Raw genomic sequence first — 25,654 nt, 5'->3', positions numbered from 1 at the left:
GAAAATCAGATGGAAATGTGTGAGCAACGTTTGTACCTGAAACACTAATCGCGCTGGTAACAACATGTACATATATTTATATTACTGGAGACTGTATTTTTAGTCACATGGGAAAGTCCTTTGTTGCAATCAAATGTACTTTATTGTTAACGTTGGCGTTACTTTCTCCAACACGGTATGTATATCTAATTTACAGCTTCTAAAGTTACGATAACCCATTGGAATTATTAGCAACCGCGTTAGTTTAGGACACAGTTGCGATTACGTGGAGTCGTTGGACAAATTACAATAGTAGCAGGTAAATAAAGGAATGAATGAGTTAATTTGAAGTTGAGTTTAGATTAAAGAAAACACTTTTACGTGATTCTTCGAAGTATTTAAACACGGATTTAGATAACGGAGGGACTAGTGTACTAGACAATGACTAAACTACTTTGTTACACACACACACAATTTTTATTATTAATATTAATTAATTTATATATAATTTATAATATTTATTAATTTAATATTTATTACTATTACTTGGAATGACAAAACGAAATAAAAGACTCTCGTTTTTTAACTTTTATTGTCCGAGCCTATAACGAAAATTTAAAAAATGCGTTTTGTAGATCTCAGTAAGTTATATGGATGCTGAAAATTTCATCGAAATTGTTTAGCAGGAAGTCAAGTTACAAGCGTTAAAACATTGTAAAAACTGCGAATTTCTCACGTTTATTGATCGAAAGTATTAAAAATCAGGATTTTTGCGATCTTTAATTGTTTACAGCTCATACGAAGATCAACCGATTTCGATGAAATTCCTAACATACGTATAATTCATCAAGATCTACGAAACACATTTTTCACATTTTTGTTATAGGCTCGGATAAAAAAGTTAAAAGAAAACGAGAGTTTTTTATTTTCTTTTGTCATTCAAAGCAGTGGGAAAATTAAAAAAAAAGCATTCTAGTTATGGTCTAGTATACTAGTCGCTCTCTCATCTAAAAAAATTATCATTTAATTCAGTTCTAAAAATGTCATTACGTTTTGACAAGTGTCCGAATATTAATGGAGTCACTGTAGTTGGCTAGATAGCAAAATGAATTTTCAAATGAAACAAATTCGTTCGGTGATCGAACAAAAGAATCGTTGGACTCGCTTCAACCTCAAATTCGCCCGAGACGGAGAGTGAAATCTCGTTGTTTTCCATCGAATGCCAACTGGGTTAACTTGCCGACTAGATTGTTGAAACTTGCGACACGTTTTCCTCAGGGTCAGCGTGTCGGCGACTTCGCCCTCGAAGCAAACACCCACCGTATCCTCGATCACGTATGATTCTACTACATACAGTGGGCCACAAAAGTGTTCACTCACCTTTTAAAACGCAATAACTTTTTGAGAACTAAACTAAATTACTTGCATTTCTTTTAGATGACAGAGGGACTTAGACGATGGCTAAAAAGCTTTTTGTTTTAATTTTACCATTACTTGGAATGAAAGGAAAAAATTAAAAATCCTCGTTTTTTAATTTTTTTTATCCGAGCCTATAACGAAAATTTAAAAAATGCCTTTTGCAAATCTCGGTAACTTATATGCGTGCTGAAGTATTTTAAAAACTGCAGATTTCTTACGGTTTCGGGTCAAAATCGTGATAAAACTGCGATTTTTGCGACCTTTAATTTGTTGTAACTCGTAACAACGTGAACCGATTTCGATAAAATTTTTGATATGCATATAAGTTAAAGAGATCTACGCAAGACATTTTTTAAATTTTCGTTATAGGTTCAGATAAAAAAAAAAGTTAAAAAACAAGAGATTTTTATTTTTTTACCATTCCAAGTAATAGCAAAATTTAAAAAAAAAGCATTTCAGTCATCGTCTAATAGACTAGTCCCTCTGTCATCTAAAAAAATGCAAGTCATTTAGTTCTGTTCTCAAAAAGTTATTGCGTTTTAAAAGGTAAGCGAATACTTTTATGGCCCACTGTACATAAGTATCTGTCGGAGGATCGTAGTCCTTATCACTATCGCTCTCAAAGGGATCGAATAAAACAGCTCGGTATAGCTTGGACGACTAAATGACTGGATTGTAACGTATATGTATAAATAAGCTCAGTACTATTTAAGCTCAGTACTGTAACAAGTACACACGTCCTGCTATTTGCATTAAATGATTTGTAAAACGTACTAGAAAACAGAAATTTTAGAATAATTTTAGATGAAGTTGCTAAAAGAAACTGATTATAATAATGTGTATAAATATTGTCTTATTCTTATTATTGCTATCAATTACTTGCTCCCTTATATAAAATCTTAATCTTGATTATGTTATACTAACAACGAACATTTCTTTACAAAAGACTGCAGAAAAAAGGAATAAAAAATTCTGCCCATAATGTGCGATCTTGATGTTGTTCAAGGCTCGAATAATCGTATCTCCTCTTTCCAAATTGTCCATTTTTGGTTACAAGCTGGAGGACAATTGGAGAGAATTCACTGCAATTACCTCTTCGCTAACGTTTTATTATTCCCGAAGTTATCACACATATAATTAACAGCACCATTTGCTTGCTAATAAAACTCTTCAAAAGTTCGTAATCTACGCATTATTCCAAACGATTCAACATGCAGGGTGTCCCAGGTTTTAATGTTCAAACTTTGTTAGTATATTCTATGGCACAAAGTAAGAAAAAAATGTTATTTAATCATAGGTCATATAGAGCTTTATTAAGAAGTTATAACAAAAATTCAGAATAGGAATAGTAATCAACTAAAAAAAAAATAAAAAATAAAAAAAAATCTTCGAACGATGTCAATCATGTATTGTCAACAACGGTTATTAATACATTTCGAAATGTATTAATAAACGCAGCTTACATAAACACACGGCATGTGCTGATCTATTCAAGCCAATGCTCGCAGTAACAGCAAGTTGATTACTATTCCTATTCTAAATTTGTGTTATAACTTCTTAATAAAGCTCTATATGACCTATGTTTGCATAACATTTTTTTCTTTCTTTGTACCATAGAATACACTAACAAAGTTTGAACATTAAAACCTGGGACACCCTGTACATTACAATTATCCACTGTTTAGCATAAATGTCGAATCAAATATAACCATTCATATCGATTCTATATTCAATAAGAAGAGAACATTTCCTTGTGCAGAATTACACCATAAACGCCGCAATCCAGTTATGCAACCTCGTACGCGAAACTCAAGTCAATTTCGAATTAGACGATTATGCAATAAAAGAATAGAATTCAGGAGAATCGCGCGTTACGAGGATTCAGTGAAACCGTCTCGAATTAGCATCTCATTGTATTCGATGGTTTTTCGCGCGGTCATTAGCGCGCGCGGGATTGCATACGAAACGAATCTGTTAGGTCCGTCGTAAATTTTTCATTGCGGCACGTTTATTGGACGATGGTCGGTCTCGAAGGAATCTCGTTGCACCAGAGGAACGAGAGACTGCATAACCGAGAGCCTGGGGAACGATTTTACTCACGACCATCGGTCGCTCGCGAAAGAAATCGGCGAGTCTGCAACCGGCAATATGAATGAACGAATTTTTGTTGCGGAACGAACGGAATACCCGACGGATTTCTCCTTTTACATTACGTTTTGCGGAAAAAAGGAGATCAAGGCAACGCGTGTGCAACAGCCGTTTTAGTTCTGTCGCACCGTTGCGTTCTTCGGATCTTTTGCGAACCATTCGCATTTTCTTTTCTTTCGCGTCATTATGTTTCTGTAATGTTTCTCGAAGGACCGTGGCGGCTGTCCACTCTACTCCCATTTGCTATGTTGCAAGTTTGAAGTAGTGGACCATAATCGGTGCTTCATATTTTCAAAGATGGTTTTAGAACTGAGGAAAAGAGAAGAATCGTTGCATCTTAACTTAACGTTCCTTGAAATTTGAAGTAAGCGAAATTGTTTTACGACATTTTTGTGCACGGTAGGCCGAAGACATTATCTATAACTGAAGAAGAAGATATTATGCAATATTTTAAAACAGAATTCCTGCCGTTTGATAAAATTGTAACGAGTACGCTATTTTCGTTGGCATCACGTTTCCGATGTTATAGTTACTTTTTAAGTGGTTTCCAATCAATTTTTCGTTACCACAACACGTTTGGTATATGAACAGATCAATTTAATTCTACGCATTACGAAACTACCTGAAGATCACGCGACCAGAAATTAATTACATGAACGCCTAGATTCTTCCTAAATTTTGCACGAATAAAATACGCGAAACATTGTAGAATACGAACTTTATTGGAACACGATGCACTGTCAGATAATTATTGGTTCACTGAAAATAACGACAAAGGAAATATACAAGTCGCATATACAGTCGCACAAGTTTCGCAATGAAACGTCCAATTTTTTAAGCGGCGTTATAGTTTCCGCGCAGAAACAGGATCGGCGATCGCCATTGTTGGTTGTCATTGAGTAACAGTATGGCCAGCTTGGCAGCGACGGTAAAACGGCACCCAGTGGCCCCAGGCCAGACTGTCGGAGAAAGAAGGGCGACACGAAGTCGACCAGCTGACCCAATGCACCTGGAAGAGGATGACCTCGAACCGGGAGAGTACGTCGGTCTGGATTGATCGAATACCGAGAATCAGCCATCGTCTGGTTCCGCCTCTAGTTGTTGTCATATTGACAGTGCTGATTTACCGGTGTCTTGAATTCCGACCCGTCTTGAATCGCTGACGCGCAGAATACTTTCTTCTTGCAAATACAGAATTTAGATCGACGCACAGTCGAGTCGTTGAAATATTCGGACATCGTTTTTAAATGGTACAACTTTTATCAAATTGGACCAAACGACTGGAATTGTTGTTGAGATGTTAGAGGGACTAGTTCATTAGATAATGTTTAAATATTTTTTTGCAGAAATTGCAATTGGTTGGAATAACAAAAGAAATGAGGAAAGTGATGTTCGTTAATCTTTTTCGTCAAAGAGAGCATAAAATGGAGATTTAAGCAGTGCATTTCTTTTGGTTTCAGAAAGGGTGAAATCGGTTGAATCGATGTATTACATTCATTTTATTGAAATCATTGTGTAAACAGAGTCAAATTTTTATTTGGCGTCTGTTCCTTACAGTCGATGCGAATCGATTCTGTTTCTGACAAATCGATTAATTAATTCTTATTTTGCATAAATGAGCCAACTAATAAGTGAAGTATAGAGTGTTCAGCAGTGATTAGCCTTGCGTGGACGAATTTCAAGGAAATATTTAAAAGAGAAACATTTTATTTTCCCATTTGTCAAAACCGATGTATCTATTTGAAAACGATGATGTTAACGTGACAATCTAGTCTGACATCCGATATCTGAGATTCCACACGATATGGTGGAATAAGTAAACCGGCGATTAAGCGAGAGAACGCGTAGCAGGCTTTCAGGCGAGACGAAGAAAGCGCGTCGCAATCGTTGAACATTGAATAAGGTGTGCATAATGAGAATGAGAGACGAAGAGGTCCTCTTCCAGGTGTCGACGATGCTGAAGATGTCGTCCGGAGGCCGCGACGTACAGTTATCTGACCGACTCCTTTCTTCTCCTCGCGGGAATCTTTCGCCTGCCGACAAGGCTCGTGCCACGTGCACACACTAAGATCCGCGTGTACACTGTACTAGTGTACACGCACACTGTGCTTCGTTTCACTCGACACGGATCTTCACGTTAAACGAATTAACTGCTACATGGTGGGATCGTCCACACAGGGAAACTTTTTTCACTAATATTCACTTCCGTTCCTTCATTTGAGCCCCTTCATTTTGGTATCACGTTCATCTACCATTTTTTGAAACACATGCAATGATACCATCATTTAGTATGTAAACATTTTGAGCCTTCTTCTTCAATCATTTAATCATCACTTTTATTTATTTTTACTACATCCTAATTTAAAGTATTTTCCTAATTTCTCTTTATTTGTATAGGATATATATATAATTTATAATATTTATAATATACATATTATAAATTATTTTCTGAAATAATTTTCCTCATTTTGAAAGACTTATTTATATATATATAAGAATTATTTCAGAAAATAATTTATAATATTTATAATATATATATATATATATATATATATATATATATATATATATATATATATATATACAGGGTGTCCCAGGTTTTAATGTTCAAATTTTGTCAGTATATTCTATGGCACAAAGTAAGAAAAAAATGTTATGTAAACATAGGTCATATAGAGCTTTATTAAGAAGTTATAACAAAAATTCGTTCAATGAAATGAAAGAGAAACTCGATCATAAACTCGATCTTCGATCGATGTCAATCATGTATTTGTCAACAACGGTAGACATTTTGAAATGTATTAGTAAACACAGCTTACATAAACACACGGCATGTGCTGATCTATTCAAGTCAATGCTCGCAGTAACAGCAGGTTGATTACTATTCCTATTCTAAATTTTTGTTATAACTTCTTAATAAAGCTCTATATGACCTATGTTTACATAACATTTTTTTTTTACTTTGTGCCATAGAATACACTGACAAAGTTTGAACACTAAAACCTGGGACACCCTGTATATATTATAAATTATTTTCTGAAATAATTTTTCTCATTTTGAAAGATTTTTAAACCGACTATTAAAAAAGGAGATTGCACAACTCGTTTAATGTGTTTTTTCTTATTCTTTCATTAAACAATAATAAAAAAAAGCGGGAGATTATTAAAAGTCATTCTATATGAACGATTAAGAAGAAAACTAAAACTTCCCCGTACGATTGACGTAGATGTGTGCGTAATCCAAAGTTATGTCATGGTTAAATTGTGGTACACAGCTAATTTGCTTCAGTAAGAAATGAATTTAAGTAGTTTCTTATTTGTGTTTCGTTATTGTAAATGTTTACTCGGCTCAGGGTCTTTTTTTATTTAGGGGTAGATGATATCCAAAGCTGTAAATAATTCAGAAGACATTGGTAATTATTTATTGAAACAATGAAAAGACGAAAAGTACTGCAACTATTGTTTCTTGAAATTGATATGGCAAAAATATTTGTCATAATGATTCTCAATCAGATGTAACGAAATCACAACAAACATCTTTATCATACATTATATACGGACAGAATAAATAAAACAAAAGTTGAAATCGACAAAGGAGGACCATAAACAAAGTCTGCCTTTGGAGGAATCTCACAAATAAAATTTAAAATGTGCTGTGCGTAATAGTTTGAATAATATTCCCAATGTTTCTGGACCGGACGCATCGAATAAAAGTGTCCGTATTTTTTTTCGGTCGGTACCCGTGCGCACCTGTGTAACCAGTGCCATTAAACGAATACCTTACATTGAAACTTACCAATCGAGTGGTTTCTTTCGGTGTTTCATTGACTTGTTGTGTTTGATTTGCCGAGTTCACCGATTTCGCAGAATTTCGTCCGTCTTGAATGGCTGCGTCGTGACCCAGCTCGCTCTGTTACCTGTTCCACCTGCGCCATTGATGTCCGTTAGTAAACGAGTTAGTAATTAAATCGGGTTAACTATACGAAACGCAATTGTAACCGAGGGTATAATCATTTTCTTTAGCATTCCAGTTTTATCCATCGCAGTAATATGTTTTTTTATTCATAAATGGTAAACAACGATAAAACATGAGTATTTTTTATGATGCGGTCGTGACAGCGTAAATAAATATAATGCAAGTAAAAGAATCTACTTAACTTTCACACGCTTCGAAATGAACTCTAAATTGATTAAAGCCTTCTAGCATTGCCTTCTAGAAATGTCAAGGTTTTTATTTTAATTTTGCAATAACTATTATTACAATATATGTTTCAATAAGGTATTTTATTCAACCATGTCTCGCCAGGGCATTGTAATTTCAATACTTGTAAAATAGACAAATATGAAATTCGATATTTCCATATGATTGTTGCATTTGTAGCGATTGTTGCGATTTTATGCGTTTGCTTAAAATATGCAATTATAAGTGAAACTCCATTATTTATAAACTCTTTTATATAACTGCTCTTGCGGAATGTACGAGAGTTAATAGAAATAAAATTGAAGGTCAAGACATTCACCGTCTCGATACATAGTGTGCATATTAAAATAGAGTATCTCGCTAAAATAGAACGTTTAACTATGAGCGATCTGCATGAACAATTGCGAACAAAAAGCTGAACAATTGGTTCGGTAGTTAAGCTGTCGTACAATTAATATCGTTTCGAGCAATCGACAGAGGTAATTGGTTCTCGCTGACTGAAGATTACTGTTATTCCACTGAAAGTTGTGTACCGAGGACAACTTGCATTCACTTCTTTTATTACAACACTGGGGTGTCCACAATATTACAGCAAACAGAGCGTATAAAACTCATCTTTCGATGTTCCGGTTTAGAGATTACGACATCACGCTGGGTTCCTAAGGAATTGTTGCGTTACTGGACGGAATGCTCCATTACGTGCATTTTTATGTGTATTTAATTAATTCTACGAAGCTCTGTTCGAATGAATGTATGCAAGATATTTGTATGAATATTTGGGAATAGAATGATTGCGAAGTGTGTCAACAAATGGAAGCTGTCATTCATATTCGTATATTCATAGGAAATACAACATACATAAATGCAGATGTACACGTAATCATAAGAAATAAAAAATGTGTCCTTTTGTTAGACATTTATATTTCCATTAGAACTTGACAATTTCGATCTTTTTGTACTGAGCATAATTGATACTGATTCTACTTCTTTTATTTTACTGTCACACAAGGGAATATCTACATTTCGTTTAATGAATGATGTATCCTACTTACTAAATTCAACAATTGTTTATAAAAATAAGTATCTACTGTAGAACAGATTTTAAATTACTGTATTCCACTGGATTTCATCATATACATATACATGTTCTGTTCTCATGTATACAGGGTGTCCCACAATTATTTTAACAGCCGAAAATGAGGGGTAGCTGAGGTCATTTGAAGTAACTTTTTCCTTTGCGAAAATGCAATCCGCGGCTTTGTTTACGAGTTATTAACGAAAAACACTGGCCAATGAGAGGTGACGGTGCGAGAGAGAGAGTCCGCGAGAGAGTACGCAGCACGAGGCTTTGACAGATGGTCGGGACGGACTCGAGCCACGTTCGAAGTATTGAACAAATCACGAAGCGAGAACTTTCCGGATTTTTTTTTTACTACGTGACAGTGATATTTTGAAGAAAAACGCTGTTCACCTTTACTTTAGAATGTCTGAAGAATATTTACTAATTTTTCGGACCCGAAATAATAAGTAATTTAACCGTGACGGCCGTTTTAATTTTCTAGTGTGCATGACACCTCGTGTGTAACATATGAAATTTTTAAGCAAGGTGTACAGTGAAGATTAACAAAGTACGTTAATGATATTTTACGTTAATGGTATTTTATTTAAATAATTCCGTGTCCGAACATAGTTCAACGAATGATTCGCAAAGCTAATTTAATAAATAATAATCGTGTTAAAGGACGTAAGGGATATGTTTGTTAGAGAAATATGAAGAATATTATCAACAAGAAACTCACCCATTTAGTTGTAAAATCCACTTCATGCACGGAAATGTGTGCAGGAGGATAGTGCATTGACCTCGTACAATGTATGATGAACTGCACAGCTGATCTGTATCCGACGGCGACGAACAGAAGGATATCTCCAGGCAGGCAATTTCAACGTTTACTTTCACTGCATTATCACTAAACACTGATCACTTATCAATAATATTTGTGGACCAACTTTCCTGGGTTAATATGTATGGCCCTGAAAAGAGCCGATTGTTTTATGCGACGCGTTCGAAGGTCTCACTGTTAACGACACGTATGTACCGCGTTGTCGAGATGAACTGCAGAAGACTGGCACGATGGCCGACTGTGTTTCGTTCTCCTACGAGCGAATTTCAACTGTTTTCCATCGAACGCGAACATTGTCAGCCATCGTGCTAGTCTTCCGCAGTTTATCCCGTCAACGCGGTATGTGTTCTTAACGATATGAACTTCGAACGCGTCGCATAAAACAATCGGCTCTTTTCAGGGCCATACATATTAACCCAGGAAAGTTGGTCCACAAATATTATTGATAAGTGATCAGTGTTTAGTGATAATGCAGTGAAAGTAAACGTTGAAATTGCCTGCCTGGAGATATCCTTCTGTTCGTCGCCGTCGGATACAGATCAGCTGTGCAGTTCATCATACATTGTACGAGGTCAATGCACTATCCTCCTGCACACATTTCCGTGCATGAAGTGGATTTTACAACTAAATGGGTGAGTTTCTTGTTGATAATATTCTTCATATTTCTCTAACAAACATATCCCTTACGTCCTTTAACACGATTATTATTTATTAAATTAGCTTTGCGAATCATTCGTTGAACTATGTTCGGACACGGAATTATTTAAATAAAATACCATTAACGTAAAATATCATTAACGTACTTTGTTAATCTTCACTGTACACCTTGCTTAAAAATTTCATATGTTACACACGAGGTGTCATGCACACTAGAAAATTAAAACGGCCGTCACGGTTAAATTACTTATTATTTCGGGTCCGAAAAATTAGTAAATATTCTTCAGACATTCTAAAGTAAAGGTGAACAGCGTTTTTCTTCAAAATATCACTGTCACGTAGTAAAAAAAAAATCCGGAAAGTTCTCGCTTCGTGATTTGTTCAATACTTCGAACGTGGCTCGAGTCCGTCCCGACCATCTGTCAAAGCCTCGTGCTGCGTACTCTCTCGCGGACTCTCTCTCTCGCACCGTCACCTCTCATTGGCCAGTGTTTTTCGTTAATAACTCGTAAACAAAGCCGCGGATTGCATTTTCGCAAAGGAAAAAGTTACTTCAAATGACCTCAGCTACCCCTCATTTTCGGCTGTTAAAATAATTGTGGGACACCCTGTATACATGATATATACATTGATATATTATATATATATATATATATATATATATATATATATATATATATTATGTATATTATATATACATTGAAATTAGAATTGCTATTGACAGATTGATAAAAGTGTTCGATTTTTACAATTTTATTATTTTAAAACACTTCCCGTCATAATCAGAAATACAAATTCTACGTAGCGAATAAATCAAAGATATACCGTAAAATTGTTCTCATCGAATAATAATTTTTACGATTAAAATAACAAATACTATTTTTGCTCGCAGATGCGGAATCGTTGGCAGATATTGGCGTGCCAAGGCTGGAAAGGGACCTGCAAGGTGAGTGATCACAGACTTGTCAGTGTGCTTGCCTTGCATCATACTTGTGATCTCACAATAGAGTTGCACTTACGGACAATCATTTCTAATTCCGTCTAACCAACCTTTCCCCTGGAGTTGACAATCTTTCTGTTCTTCTGTACGATCATTTTTGCCACGCCGCTGGAGAAAAGTGACTCGAGTGCAACTCTACCGGCGAAAAAACCGTTCTCTCTCGCTTTCTTCTCTCGTCTCCGCTGTCTGACCTATCTCTTCTTACAATCTAAACGAAATCGATCGTTCTACCTGCAAAACAAGTCTTCGTTTGAGCGTGTCGACGTGAGGTGCGGCCGTGTACATAACGTATAGTAATAATAATGGTAATAATAGCAATAATAATCATAATATGTAAAAAAAACGGAAGGAGAGGAAAAAAGAAGAACAAGGAAAAGACGCAGTTGTGTCCCGAGTACGCGCGCTCTATCTCTGCCCCTCTGTGTGTGTCTATTAATTTTTTTCTTTTTTTTTGTACACCTTGTGTTACGTATACGTGGGTACGTGGGTCTCGAATCCTGACAAATGACTTACCGCTGGAACGTAGCCTCGGGGGACCTGATAATTGAAAAAGAAACCGAATCAGAATTGTAAAGGTACACGCGAGAGACTTTCACTGCATGGAGACGCGGGAAACGAATTTCGACAATCATGCGACCGCGTTTCGTATTAATGAACGAAATTATTATCGCGATAAAGGCTTTGCGATGCTTTCATATTGAACAGGATTGCATACGATATAGAGCCATTTCATTGCATTCGATATCAATAATACAAGAACTTTTCAATTTAGACGAAACCAATAAAATTATCCCGCTAATAAGTTTCGTAATACATTGTCTGCGCTAGTGTGGCATGACCGATTGTAAACGATATATAGTACCGAGCGGGACAAAAATTCTCAGGTCCCTCGAGCTGTACATATACACACGTGCCACCTAACCGCCTGGTATCTCACACCTTTTATCTCGCACAACGATTTTCTCGGGCACGAGGTTCGCGGATATCCGAAAACGGTACCGATGCGGCCACGAACGCGTATCGATCGGAAACCGATGATAAACGTTGGCAAAACGGGGACGAAGCCGGACGAAGCAGGTGCTCTAGGCTACGAACAACGATGACTCGTCTACTAAGATCGTCTGTCTCTTTTTTTCTGTTTCTGTTACTGCTCCCGCCTGCTCCTCGCCTTCAACTCTTCTCAACAACTGGATGCCGTCTGCCTCCAACGTCCGCCCGCCACTCCGTCTCTCCGACGACCTACATTATCTAAAAAACAAAACAAACTTCTAAAAATCACACTCGAACAAAAAAAAACAACCAACCAACAAAATACAAAAACCACCAATGACGATTGGTCCTGACGTAATTGGCGATACGGGAACAAAACGCGACTTGGACGATTGTACTGTGACATCGATGCACGACACGAACGATCACTGATTCCGTTTCGACACCGTCCGTCCACTGATACACGTTGACGCCACCGATCCGACGGACGACGTGCCCGTCGACGCCTGACGCGTTCCCGTGCGGCGACAATCCCGGGCTCTCTCGATGCTTCTGAACGATCCCGAACTCCTCCCGACTCGTTCCACACGGTGGCCGTTCCCAGGGGTGACCACGGTTCTCCTAGTCACGGCCAGACCCGGCAAGTCGGTCCCGCCGGTCGGCCTGCTCACGAAAACCGCGAGAACGTTCGTGCAGGACGGTGCCAGCACGGAGTTCGCTACCCAGGTGCTCGGCACCACCCTCGACAATGGTCGCCTGTACGCTAGAATCTTGTCCACGTCGAGTAGGGTCTTCTACGACAAAGAACCAACGCCGGATACGCCGAGACCATACGTGGTATACCCGTCGAGAGCGCCTGACGACGATTGGCAGTTCAGAGTGGCTCTCGACAACGCGCCCGTGAAGGTCCTCAAGGAGATAGAGACGTCGAACGCCGCGGACTCCGAACAGAAATCCGAGCATCAAGAGGACAACGAGAAAGCTGCGACGAAGCTGGACGAGATGTCCAGGGAGAACGACATCTTCAGCAGACGGGAACTGAGCCCCGAACCTCAGCGATTCAAGCCAGCGAAGGTTAGGACCGCTGATAATTTACCGACGTTCACGGTCAAGCACGAATACGTAACCAGCAGCTTCGACAGTCCAGAGGACGATCAGCCGAAGAATTTCAGGCCTCGGTTGCCGAAGATCTTCAAACCCCAGCCGAAAGTTGGTATGCAGAAGAAGGTTGATGCGAAGCCTTTGGCTACCGTGACCTACCATGGTTTCGCCGATTTCACTACCACCGTGGGCGAGACTGTCATTGTCTTCTCTCCGAGCACTTCGCCGGCTCCCGTTGGACGTCCTGCTACTACGATCAAGGGAGACGCGACTTTAAGGCCCGACGATGGCGTTGCTGTGCTCAAGGTGAGGCCCACCAGCGTCGTCTCGGCACCGAAGAAAACCGCTCAGCATCCCGATCTCGAGCAGCAGCCTGTTTTGAAAGCCGGGTCCGGCGATCCTCTTTTGGATGTCATTAACGGTGCTAACATCCAACCGAGCATGACCGAGGATTTCGAGATGGAGTCGTCTACCTTGTCCACCGAGCCTCTTCTTCTGATCCCCGACGTGGACACGAAATCCCTGAAAGGTACTGGGCTGCTCAAAGTTGTAGACTCAACGACGTCTATGGATGGCACCACTACCCATTACAAGAGCATGATTTATGGCACATATATTGGTACCGATTACGCGCAGATCATTCACACTTCCTCGAACGTTTACTTCTTCCCTGACGAAGCTACTGTCACGTACGACGCTGACGATACCACCGTTGATTACGGAACGACCGTCGTAGAAGGGACCGAACCTGAGCAGGAAACTACCTTTGACGCGCCAATTGGCACTACGCCTAGAGCGATCCCCACTGGCGAAGAAACCCCGCAGGAGATGAACGAACTGACTACTCCGCTCAGAGACACCACCGACAGTGTGTTGACCACCCTGAAGGACATCTTGGAGAGCGCTAGGAGGGTCTTGGAGACCACCGAGTCAGCTAGGCCTTCGTTGGAAGACGACATTCCGAATGACATTGTTCCGGGTGATCCTCAAGGAAGAAGCATCAAAGGTGACACATCTAAGAACGATATCGGACCGAAGCACAGGAATAAGTTCGAGGATCAGGAAGAAAAGGCGATTCTGGCTACCAGACTCCTGCCATCCACGGTGTACAAGACGTTCACCTACTTCACGACGTTCTTTATTCCCGATGGCGCGCAAACTACCACTTCGGTGCGTTCCAGGGAAGTGGTTTCCTCGGAAGTCACTTATCTGACAGAGCTGATCGCAGCTAACGCGACTGCCGCTCCAATTCTTCCGACTGCAGTCTTGGCCCAGCCAATGGCAACTCAGACGACCTCGAGTTTGATCATGGAGGAGGAGCAGACCACCAAGCAGGACGAAGAAATAGAGCTGATATTTAAGACACTGTATACGACTTACACGTATCTTACGACTTATTTCCAAGAGAACACGTCGAGTGTCTCCAGCCGAGAGGTTGTAGAGACGAACGTCGTCACTCAGACCGTTGGACCTAAAGGGGTATCTGCTGTGGTCGCAGATTTATTCGAGAAAGATCAGTCCGTTTATATAGCTCCAACTAAGATCGTGGACACTATCGAGCCCTCCGTGTTCCCTCAATTCAACGAGAAAGAAACCGAGAAATATCCGACGACGTTGGAGCAAACGACAGAGGATACTCTGACAACTATTCAGGATCAAGACACTACTACCGATCAGAATATTCCTACCGAACCGGGAACAACCACCGAGGATTTCACCGAGGACACTTCAGAAACGGTGCCAAACATCGAACCGAGTCCGACTCCAGCGTTGCCAACGGAGGCTGTCAAAGAGCAGACCAAGACCTACTACACGACGTACACTTACTTCACTACCATCTTCGTCGACGATGAGACGGAAATCGAGACCAGAACCGAGGTGTTCACTAACGTCGTCACCGAGACGATTCAACCGACAGCTGTCTTACCAACTACGCAAGAGACCCAGGCTCCTACCACGCCGAAAGAGGAACCAGCGAAGCCGGCAGTTCCTCCAGAGATCCTGGCATATCTGGAAGCTCTCCAGAGGCAGAAGTCTCAAGAAGAAGCGCTCCAACTGGCAAAGAAGGTGAAAGAGCAGACAGCAACTCAGCCTGGCGACAGTCCAATCGTGAACGAAGCCAATACAGAAACCACGGAATTCTCGACCACGGTGGAGGATCAACCAGCAGTTGATAATCACTTCCGTGGTTTCGAGGTCAATGCCCAGGTGACTCCCAATCCACCTGTCGATGGCGAGGTCCTTGGGTCTATGATCACCGACGTGGTGTCTTCTTCTAGCTCCGGCGGCGGCACAGTTCTGGATTTGATGGATAAGAGAAACGCGGTTCCGGAAGATCAAGAATTATCGGAGTCTAACCATCACGACGTCGAACCTGCGCCAACTCTGCTCCTCCAAACGAGTTACACTACCTTCACGTACTTCACGACCATGTACAAGGGTGACGAATCGAACGTTGTCAGTCGCCTCGAGACTGTGACCAACGTCGTCACGGAGACTATCAGGCCAACCGCTGTAGCGCCTATGGAAACCAGCACCGTGCCAGTTACTTACTTCACAACGTTCACTTATTGGACGACGTTCTACAAAGGTGGTGACACCGTTACCACGAGTCGCGAGGAGACTGTCAGCAACGTGGTGACTCCGGGTGTTACGCCAACGCCCACGGTGGAGCTTGGTGTTGTTATGACGTACAGGCCATCTACGGGATCCACCGAAGATAGTCCTGTCGTTGAAGGGGAGTCCAAGATAACCGCTGACAATGAAGTCACGCCATCGGATGTCGTTCCACTTGAAAACTCCAGGTCGGAGCCGGCTGAGAAAACGACCGTCAAGGACGTCACCGATCCTCCCGTGGTACCCATTGTTCCGGAGTCTTCTACCATTTCGCCCGAGCCGACCACGTATTATACTACTTACACTTACTTCACGACCTCGTACATCGGCAACGAGACTATACTGAACAGCAGATTGGAGACTGTTACCAGTGTTTCCACGCCTGATGTTGTTGCTACGCAACCAGCAGCGACTGGCAGAGCGATCGACGGGCCGGTGTATCAACAGAGCATTCCAACCGTCGATAAGCCTGTGACACCGTCGAAAACCAGCGAGTCACCCAAGATAGGTTTGATTTCGACTATCAGGTCCAGTCAAGTGAACGACGGAACCACGACTCACTATATGACGGATGTGCATGGCACGTATATAGACGGACTGTACGCTCAGATTGTCCAGAGTTCAACTTCGGTGGAAACGCCACCGTTGCCATCGTCGTCTATCGCTACTCCTGTCCTCCCGACCGGTGTTCTGTCGATGAACAAAGGCAGCGTGGTGGACGCCGACGAAGTGACCACGATTTACTTCACCACCAAACAGATCGGCACCTTGTTCGATGGCTTGTACGCCAAGGTGATCGAGAGTACCTCCAGTACGAAAATCAACGAGGAGAGGAAGGCAACCATTCCGCCTACTCAGGGTCACAGAACCGGGCTGGTGAGGCTGATACACGGTCAGATCGAGAACAACGGAACGACCACGTTCTACCAATCGAAAGTAATTGGTACCAGCATCGAAGGCAGGTACGCCCAGATCATCGAAAGCACTTCCAGTTTCTCTTCGGCAACGCCGACCTTGAACATCGCTCCAACGTCAACGCAACCGCCCACGAAGCCGACAGAGGTTCCGGAGATATCTCCTTCGCCGGCTGTGATTCAGTCTTCGCTGTCCGAAGACCCTACGACGGAATCTCCTGATCAGGACGAAGACTCCGAACAGAACGATGAGAACGAAGAGGACGACGAAGATGGCAAGGACGGGCAGAGTTCGAAAAAGAAGTCTCGTTTGACTTTCTCCACTAGGAAAAGGTCGTTTACGCCGGCGATCAGACCATTCTCCTCCAGGAACAGGCCGACGTTCAATCCGAAACGGAAGGGTGCACAAGGTGCTACCACGATTACCCGAACGGACATAACTCCGACCATAACGGCCACTTTAGCTGGCAAAGGCAACAGATTTGCATCGTCCAGAGGTCGAGTGAGTTCTCCGATTGGGCCGTACTCTTCGACATTGTCACCGTCTGGGTCGAGGAGATTCAATGGAAGAAGGGGATCTCCTAGCACAGCCAGTGCGTACACTTCGGCTGCGTCGGGAAGCAGCAGAGGCAGGCCACAGACCAGGATATCTCCGTCGTCGGTATTCCAAGGAAACAGGCGGGGACCTACGTCGATCAGAGGTTCCTCGGCCAGAGCTGCGACACGCGGATCGAGCTCCGCTTATCCTGGAGCCTCTACCAGGTTCAGATCACCCATTCGACCATCCTCGACGTTATCGAGAGGTCAGGCAACCGTCAGACACGAGGATCAGGAGAACGACGCCAACGAATTCACTACTACCACCTTGGTGACAGAGGAGACTCCGTATACAGAGGATTTCGACGGTGGCGAGACCGTAACGGTGCCGTTGCAGACGACCACGGAGTCCTCGAGAAGGTCCACGAATCCTCTGCTGAGATTCCGCAGACCGATTAGTTTGAACAACTCAGGGAGAACAGGTACCACTACCAAACCATCGACGACACCTCGGAGGAACGGAAATTTGAATAGACCCACTCCACCCTCTATCCCGAAGGTGACGAACAGCAGATCCAGCGGTAGAACTGTACCGATATCAACGAAACCACGACAGGGTAGCACAGGGATATTTCCGCCTAGAGGATTATTTGGAAAGAAACAAGAGCTACCCACCGATGAGCAAGTAGAACCGACCGAGGAATTGGACGGCGAGGGGGAGGAAAACTTCGAGGACGAGCCCGTGGAAGAGATCACCGACAACGACTACGAGGGATCGGAACACGAGGACAGAACCACGAATCGACGTTCCGGTAAATCTATCAGTACTGGCGTGCAAATCAGACCGTTCACAAGGGGCAGACGAGTACGTCGGCAGGCTAGTCAGCTGAGGACGTATTCGAGTCGCTTCCGCCGACCGGGCGCGAAAGCCGAGGAGAAGACGGACGCGAGCGAGACCGTTGCCAGCAAAGACGAGAGCGGAAAGTCTGCGCCTAAGCCGATAGCTCGGTATAACAATCGCGGCAGGTCGTTGACGACGTCACGGCCGCCGCCAAAGACAGCGAACAATCCGGAGAAAACGTCGGCGGAGACGACGGAGTTAACTCAGAGCAAGGTGCGGCCACGAGCAAAGACGACCGGCGAGAGGAGCACCGCTTCTTCTAGAATAAAACCAACCCCGACATCCGGTAACGGTAGGCAATTCACGCTGAGGGAGAAAGAGGGGACCGGTGCGAGCCGATCGAACTATAAAAGACCTAACTCTTCAGGAAGCTCCTCCCGAAGCAACGGCAGAACGTCGAGCAGCTCGGACAGAGTGAGACCTCCGAGGTTGAGGAACGCATCGAACAAGTCCTCCGAATCGTCGTCGTCCGGTTCGAGGCGAGTCCCGCCGTCTCGCGCTTCGTCAAGGTCGCCGGGTAGGAACGGTAGTAGGAGATCGTCGTCGCGCCGGGGATCCCTCGAGGATATTAGGGAGTCGCCCACCATTTATCCCGACTATGACGGAACGATTACGGTGACCCATTACGTCCCAACCGAGGTGACGATCCCTGTGGTAAATAACGGAGTCACGGAGCAGCGTAGCATCGTAACGGCCCAGCCCAGCACCGAGGTTCTCGGACCCTCTCAGTATAGCACGGTGACAGGTGGGGACGGCAGGCCGCTGGTGGTAATCGTTAGCGAGGTCACCGGTACTAACCTTCAAGGTCAGACCGAGGTCACCCGATTTCTGCTCCACGAGACGTCCACCACTCGGGTTTCCCACACGCTGACCACTCTAGGCGGCCGCAGAGCCTCGCAGTCGGTAATCGTCCCCACGACCGTGTATTCCGTAGAGAACGTAGTGTCCACCGTACAGCCGTCCTTGCAAGGGAACGCGCCTCTCGCGAACATCCTGCTATCGCAGCTGCTTCTCGGTCAGTTAGGTCAGGCTAATCCCTTGCTGCAACCCCAGGGTACGCCGTCGACGCAGTATAACACGCGCACCACCTCGTACGTCACGACGATCACGAAACAGCAGAGCACCGTGATCCCGCTAACGTTCCGCGGTAAGGAGATCCTGACGACCTTGGTAGACACCTCGACCGACGTCGTCACCGCGACAGAGTTCATCACGGACACGGTGGTCGTCACGCCCACGGCGGCCCTGCCCGCTGCCAACCTGAATTCTCTGTTGCTGTTGCTCCAGCAACCCCAGCAACCGGTCAAGAACTCGAACCCACTGCTGGACCCCGTGTTCGCCGCGCCCCCGTTCACCCAGAGCAACACTTTGCCCGGTGAAGTCGAGAGGCGACACCAGCCAGCCGACTCCGATTACAAGCAAGACAGCTACGAGTACTCCGAAGACGACGACGAGGTGCAGGAGTACCAGAAGTCGTCGAGGCCGCGCAACGGCCGCGGCAAGTCGAACGACAAGAAGGAGGATCATCGTTCTAGCCAGGCGAAGGAGGAGTCCAGCGTGGTCACGCTCTACGTTTCCGGCCGGAGGCCCGGGGAGTTCAGCACTGTTCTCAGCACCGTGAAGGTCGGCGACATGGTTAGCTCCTCCAGGAGGCGAAGGGACGCCGAACACACAGTCGAGGTCCGTCCTTCAATCCCGGCGTCTCTGCACGCGGGATCGGAGGAGATCACAACCCTGGCGGGAAGCGAGGAATCACTGGACGTTCACACGCCGACACAGAGTCTCGAGAGTGTAGTGGGTGACGTCGGACGGCACATTTCCACGTCTACACGCCCTTAACCACCGGCCGATCCTCTCTATCCAATCGTATCTACGTTCTGCTCCATTCGACCCCGTCCCCCCTCCCATACCCTAACTATCGTCATTCTTAATTAAGTCCATCACAACTCACTGACACCTACCTAGACCGAAGCTGACGACTCTTCTCGTTATCGTTAGTCACGCGGACGGTTCTTCGACGATCGAATCTCACTCGTTGCGAGAAATATTCGGCGACGATGATAATCATCGTGGTGTAATATATATATAGTGAATCCTTGGGGATCGTTGCACCTCGTTTTTTTCTGTTTTTTTCTTATTATTATCTTTTTTTTTATTCTAACGCAAGAACGATTCTTCGTACAGTCGGGAAAGAACCGTGGGAAGCTCGCAGCTTCGGTTGAGCGAGAATCCTAGCCAGGTTTCTCGATCTCCATTCTTCGTCCTGCTCGCTCCCCCTGTCTTCTATTCTGTCTCCCACTGAAACTACCCCCCCCCCCCCACATAGAGCGTCGTCCCGTACCCGCTAACACAGCCTCGAATCCGCCGCCGCACGCGCGACCACACGACCAAAACCCAGCAAGCATGGTACTCCCTGTATGTCGGCCAACAAACCCTGGTAAACGCTACTAAGTGCACGAAACGGCGAATGATCGAGCCTTGGATGGTCGTTTAACCCACTGGGTCGCTTAATCCCAGACGAGAACCCGAAATCCTTTCACGGTCGTGTTAGATGTAACCCGGGGGAACGACGAGGATTGCCACGGCACCGAGAATCATCGACTTTTCAGATGATTACCCCGACAACCACCGTCCTGGTGACTTCGATAGTAAACGCGTTGAGTGGTCCGACGAGGTTGCCCCGAGAGCTGCGGGCCCGACCGAGGATAACGACGACTACCTCGAAGAGGCGCCGAGGAAACGGGTCAGAATTCGCGTGCCCGTCGTCAGGAAGCACGGTAGGCAGCACAAGCTGACCGTCGTCAGACGTAGACCCCTAAGCCCGAGGACCCAGGATCCTCCGTTGGCTACCGCGAGTCACACGCCTAGAAGGATCGTGGTCACTAGGGTGAGGACACTCGGTCTGGCTAACTCGATACACACGGACGAACCGGAGAGCTTCAGGCCCGAACCCGGACGACACAAGGTGACCATCACTAGACGTCGCAAGATCGAGCCGACGTCCGTTCTACCGACCACCACTGCCGATAAGAGACCCAGGATAACCAAGAAGAGACTGATCGGTGTTAGACCGGTGCAACCGACGCCGAGCTTTGCCATCATCACCACTGGATTCTTCACTGCTCCGACTTCCGAGTACGAGGATTACTCGGAAGAGATTGAGGACGAGACAGAGGAGTCTAAACTAGAAGTCAGCACCACTTTTACGCCTGAACTGCAGGAACCTCCTAACGTTATCGACAACAAGCCTGACGCGGAGACATCCGCTGGCGCTGAGGAAACTGTGTCGAGAGTGCTGGAAGAGTCCAGTGTGAACGACCCTGTTATCATCACTGACAATTTCTTCTTCCCACCGGGCGAAGACGAGTACATGTACGAAGACGAGTACCAAGTGATTACGACAACCGAAAGCGGGGACGAACCGTCGAGCGAAGATATTTCAACGACGGTCGAATCGCCGATCAACGACGAAAACGTTGTGTCCAGCAACGATGATGTTACAGCTTCCGAGACACCTGCAAAGGAGATAGTCACAACTGTGGAACCTAAAGAGGACTCGGAGGAAACAGCAACTGAAATGGTCTCCAAAGAAGACGAGACATCCGAAGAGGTCTCGACAACCGAGAAACCGATTGAAGGACCAAGCACGCTGCCGGAGGAAGAAACCGTGACTACGCCATCGGATAATATCGAACCGACATTGCAAGAGGACGATTCTTTCACCATTGATCGTCCCGATATTAAAGAAGAAGGGAAAGAACAAACAACCGAGAAGGTGATGGAAACTACAGAGTTTATAAACGAAACTACAGTTATAAGCGTTCCCGAAGATCAGCCCGAAACGAGCACGCACGCCGAAGAGGATATCGAAACAGTCACCGATGTACCCGAAAGTACCGAGCAGCCTGTGTTATCCGCGGAGCCAATTGAATCGCAAACTGAATCGGAGCCGAAAGATTATTCTTCGGAAGAAGGCTCCGAGCACAATGTCGCTCCTGCGCAATCCACAGAGAGCTTGCTGAAAGAAGACGTAGAATCCCGCGATGCTTCGATAGAACCAACCGTTCAGCCAGAACCAAAGAAAACTGCGCTAGATGAGGAAGGAAAAGGTGTTCAGAAACCGACCGCAGAGACGACAACGAAGTCTCCGAGTAAAGAAGAAGCGCCGACAGTGCAACCGATTCCGCCGGTCACTGAACCCGCGCCGCCGTCACCGGTTGCTTCAATGGACACGACGTCGTCGTCATCGGTTACTTCATTGGACACGTCGTCGTCGTCACCGATTACTTCATTGGACACGACGTCGTCGTCATCGGTTACTTCATTGGACACGTCGTCGTTATCGGTTACTTCATTGGACACGTCGTCGTCATCGGCTACTCCGTTGGACACGTCGTCTTCGACCGATATTGCTCCCAGTTTCGCCAGTGTCTTGCCCCTCGAGACGTACCAGTCACCGTCTCCTAACACCCCGAGCCCTAGATACCTAGACGATTCCGAAATACCGAGCGTGATCCCTCTGGGAGACGATTACACTCCCTCGTCGGACGCGGAGATGACCTCGGAGAGCTTCGAGGCCACCCCGAGTCTCGATGTAACCGAGGTGACGACCTCCATCTCGTCACCGACTCCCGAGGACATCGAGGCGGGATTGGCCGACGACCTGTACCTGTCCCTGTCGAGACCGGACTTCCCCCAGATCTTACCCTCGAAACCGACCACCGTCGACCATCACCAGACGAAACCCCCACCCGACCTTGAACCGAGCACGAGCGTTTTCTATACGGAGACTGTAGTGACATCGACCAGATTAAGAACGTACACGTACGTGGTGACGCAACAGAACGGACTGGAGACAAAAGTAACGTCCTCGACGACCGTCAGACCGAGAGTGACGACCCTTACGTTGACGGTGCCCGTCACGGTGACTGTCACTCCTACTGTGGAGTCGTCAGCAAACGCTGTGTCGTCTGTGTATAGTCCAGTGCCTGCTGCTGGTGAGTAGCTATACGACTTTCCGAGCCTATTCTACGAGGATCGTCGTGTGACCTGAACATGCCGTCGATCAATTATTGTTCATCGGGATCCTAAGAGAGCTAGGGGGTTCGCATGAAACTGTTCACTTTTGTAAACGGAAGTTGTTTCCTTCGAACTTTGGACTTTTATGTTGCTTCCTTTTCTGTTCTCGACAACTTTGTACATGATACGGTGTTATTGGTCGATTATTTATTAACTTTTGCGAAGAAGTTAATCGTCTTCTTTTCTAAATGTGTGCACTGTTTGAAAGTACGCGCATTATGCGACTTGCAATGGTTTTTGTAGCGGAATTTTTTTTTAGAATTGTAAAACGGGGGTCTGCCTTTGTAGAAAGTAAAACTTCATGAAGATTCGATGAATTTGAATAAATGAGAATTGAGAAACATTCGTCGTTTATAGGCTACGCAACGTCATACATTAACAGAATCTTCATGAACATTTATTTCCATCGACCTAGTTATTTTGACATTTTTGAATATGTTAGGTACAAGAAATTACTACAAATTGTTCAATGGGTGTACTTTCAAATATACTGATTTAGGAAAAAGTTCGCTAGTTTCTTCACAGAAAGTATCTAAATATCATATTTTATTTAGATTATAAACTAGACACATTCGAATGTTCAATTCCAAGCAGGAACCAAAAATAACAATTATCCCAAACAACTTTGTGTCAAACATCGGTAATGCAAATTTAAATTTATTTATTTTATCTAAAGTCGCTTAACGTCACAGCGTAAAGAAATTCTTATATTTTGGTTACAAATAATTATATTTGTATAGCTTTATCTATCTGGTACAGATTCAAGGTTTTAATTTCATTGTTTATATATATTGATTAAGCATTTCTGTCCAACTATAACTTTCTTTTTCATTCAAGAAAATAAAAGTTCCTCGTCTACACAGAAATGCACAATGTAAAAGTTCCAGTTCAAACGTTGCATTTGATAACAGTTTTCTCGAAATCGAAAAGATAATAACAAGACACTGAAATTGTTACATAATTATTTGAAATTTGTAAGGATTTCATTCAACCCGTGATAAGAATCCGTCTTGCAATTGACGAAGCGATCGATAATTGATTCAGACCACACGATGATCGATGTACAAAATGATCTTTAGACTAATATCACTTCCTCTCGAGGTAACGCACTCGAGATTGTACAAATTCTATTCCAAGTCTCGCTCCAATTGGCTTCTGGCATTCTAAATTCTTCCCTGTGCAATAGAACTCTTTGATACGTGTACATATACTGTAAATGAATGATCTTGTACATACTTGATCGCCTGTTGTTGCGTGTATATTTGTCTCTTCTCAACTTTAATCGAGGATTTTCAGATTCTTGACTCTTTCTGTATTGCGAAATCGATGGGTATGATTTTCGTTTCGTGTACTGTACAATACTTTGGTATGAGTAGAGCTGGTGCTACGATCTATGACAACGTGTGAGTTCAATTACTATTTGCAAATAGACTCTGTTTTATTGTTTTTATGTATTATACGTTCTCTATACAGTTTTTTGCTTGATCGTAACTTATTAGGTAACAATATAACAAAATAACAATAAATGTATTATATGGACTGTAAGGTATAAGAATGAACAATGATGTTGATACGTCTTCCAAATATGATATATGTGTTTACGTATTACGTCAGGCCAACGCTCTCATTTGCAGATTAATTGACGCTCGGTCAATATATATATAAAACGTTACGAATCACGTAATTACGAGGTCTAGCAGCAACGCGATTCATTAAGAAGTATGTGCAGTATAGTTAACGTCCACGACAAGCGCCTGTGGATCTGCAACACTCGTACACAGTTGTATCAAGTTGCAGTTAGACAGGCGTATTCAGATGGATCTGCACAAAATTCTATACGTTGAGCTTCTTAGTTTGGTTACAAAATTGATTTCGAGTGTTTTCTGATATTAGGATGTAGTCAAAGTCACTGAATGTTGCACTGTGTTTAAATAGAAAATCTCCGTGTATGCTAGTAAGTATACAAGATAGACTAAATACATATATGGCACAAAAGCAAAATACATAATTAACGAAGTCAGAAATAATGGCTCAAAGCAATTGCATTGTATTTTACAAACAATGTTTCCGAGAAATCTTATTTGCTTATCTTGCTTGTTACGCGCCATTTTTCAAGTTCATTTATTGCTTAATCTCTTTATCTTGAAACAGTTTTTCTAAACACTCGATAAACGATAAGATTTATTATAAAAATTATTTCTAAACCACAAAG

General features: G+C 43.7%; 1 protein-coding gene and 1 long non-coding RNA gene across 4 annotated transcripts in view; one reads left to right on the top strand and one right to left on the bottom strand.

Annotated features, from left to right (window-relative positions):
- LOC117222242 (uncharacterized) overlaps positions 1-25,654 on the top strand; it is a 153,864-nt gene that overhangs the window by 102,533 nt on the left and 25,677 nt on the right. For all 3 annotated transcript variants that reach the window (XM_076523336.1, XM_076523335.1, XM_076523338.1), the window contains 2 exons: positions 11,197-11,250; positions 20,973-23,360. In XM_076523336.1, coding sequence (XP_076379451.1) covers positions 11,197-11,250; positions 20,973-23,360 — 2,442 coding nt within the window. The remainder of the gene's footprint in view (positions 1-11,196; positions 11,251-20,972; positions 23,361-25,654) is intronic.
- On the bottom strand, positions 11,042-12,814 carry LOC143259777 (uncharacterized). The gene is made up of 2 exons (XR_013033778.1): positions 11,324-12,814; positions 11,042-11,243 (listed from the first exon to the last, which is right to left on the bottom strand). It is a non-coding gene; the product is annotated as an uncharacterized LOC143259777 (long non-coding RNA).

Source organism: Megalopta genalis, chromosome 6, assembly GCF_051020955.1.
Source record: "Megalopta genalis isolate 19385.01 chromosome 6, iyMegGena1_principal, whole genome shotgun sequence".
Classification (NCBI taxonomy): domain Eukaryota; kingdom Metazoa; phylum Arthropoda; class Insecta; order Hymenoptera; family Halictidae; genus Megalopta; species Megalopta genalis.
This window is presented reverse-complemented; position numbering and strand designations above follow the sequence as displayed.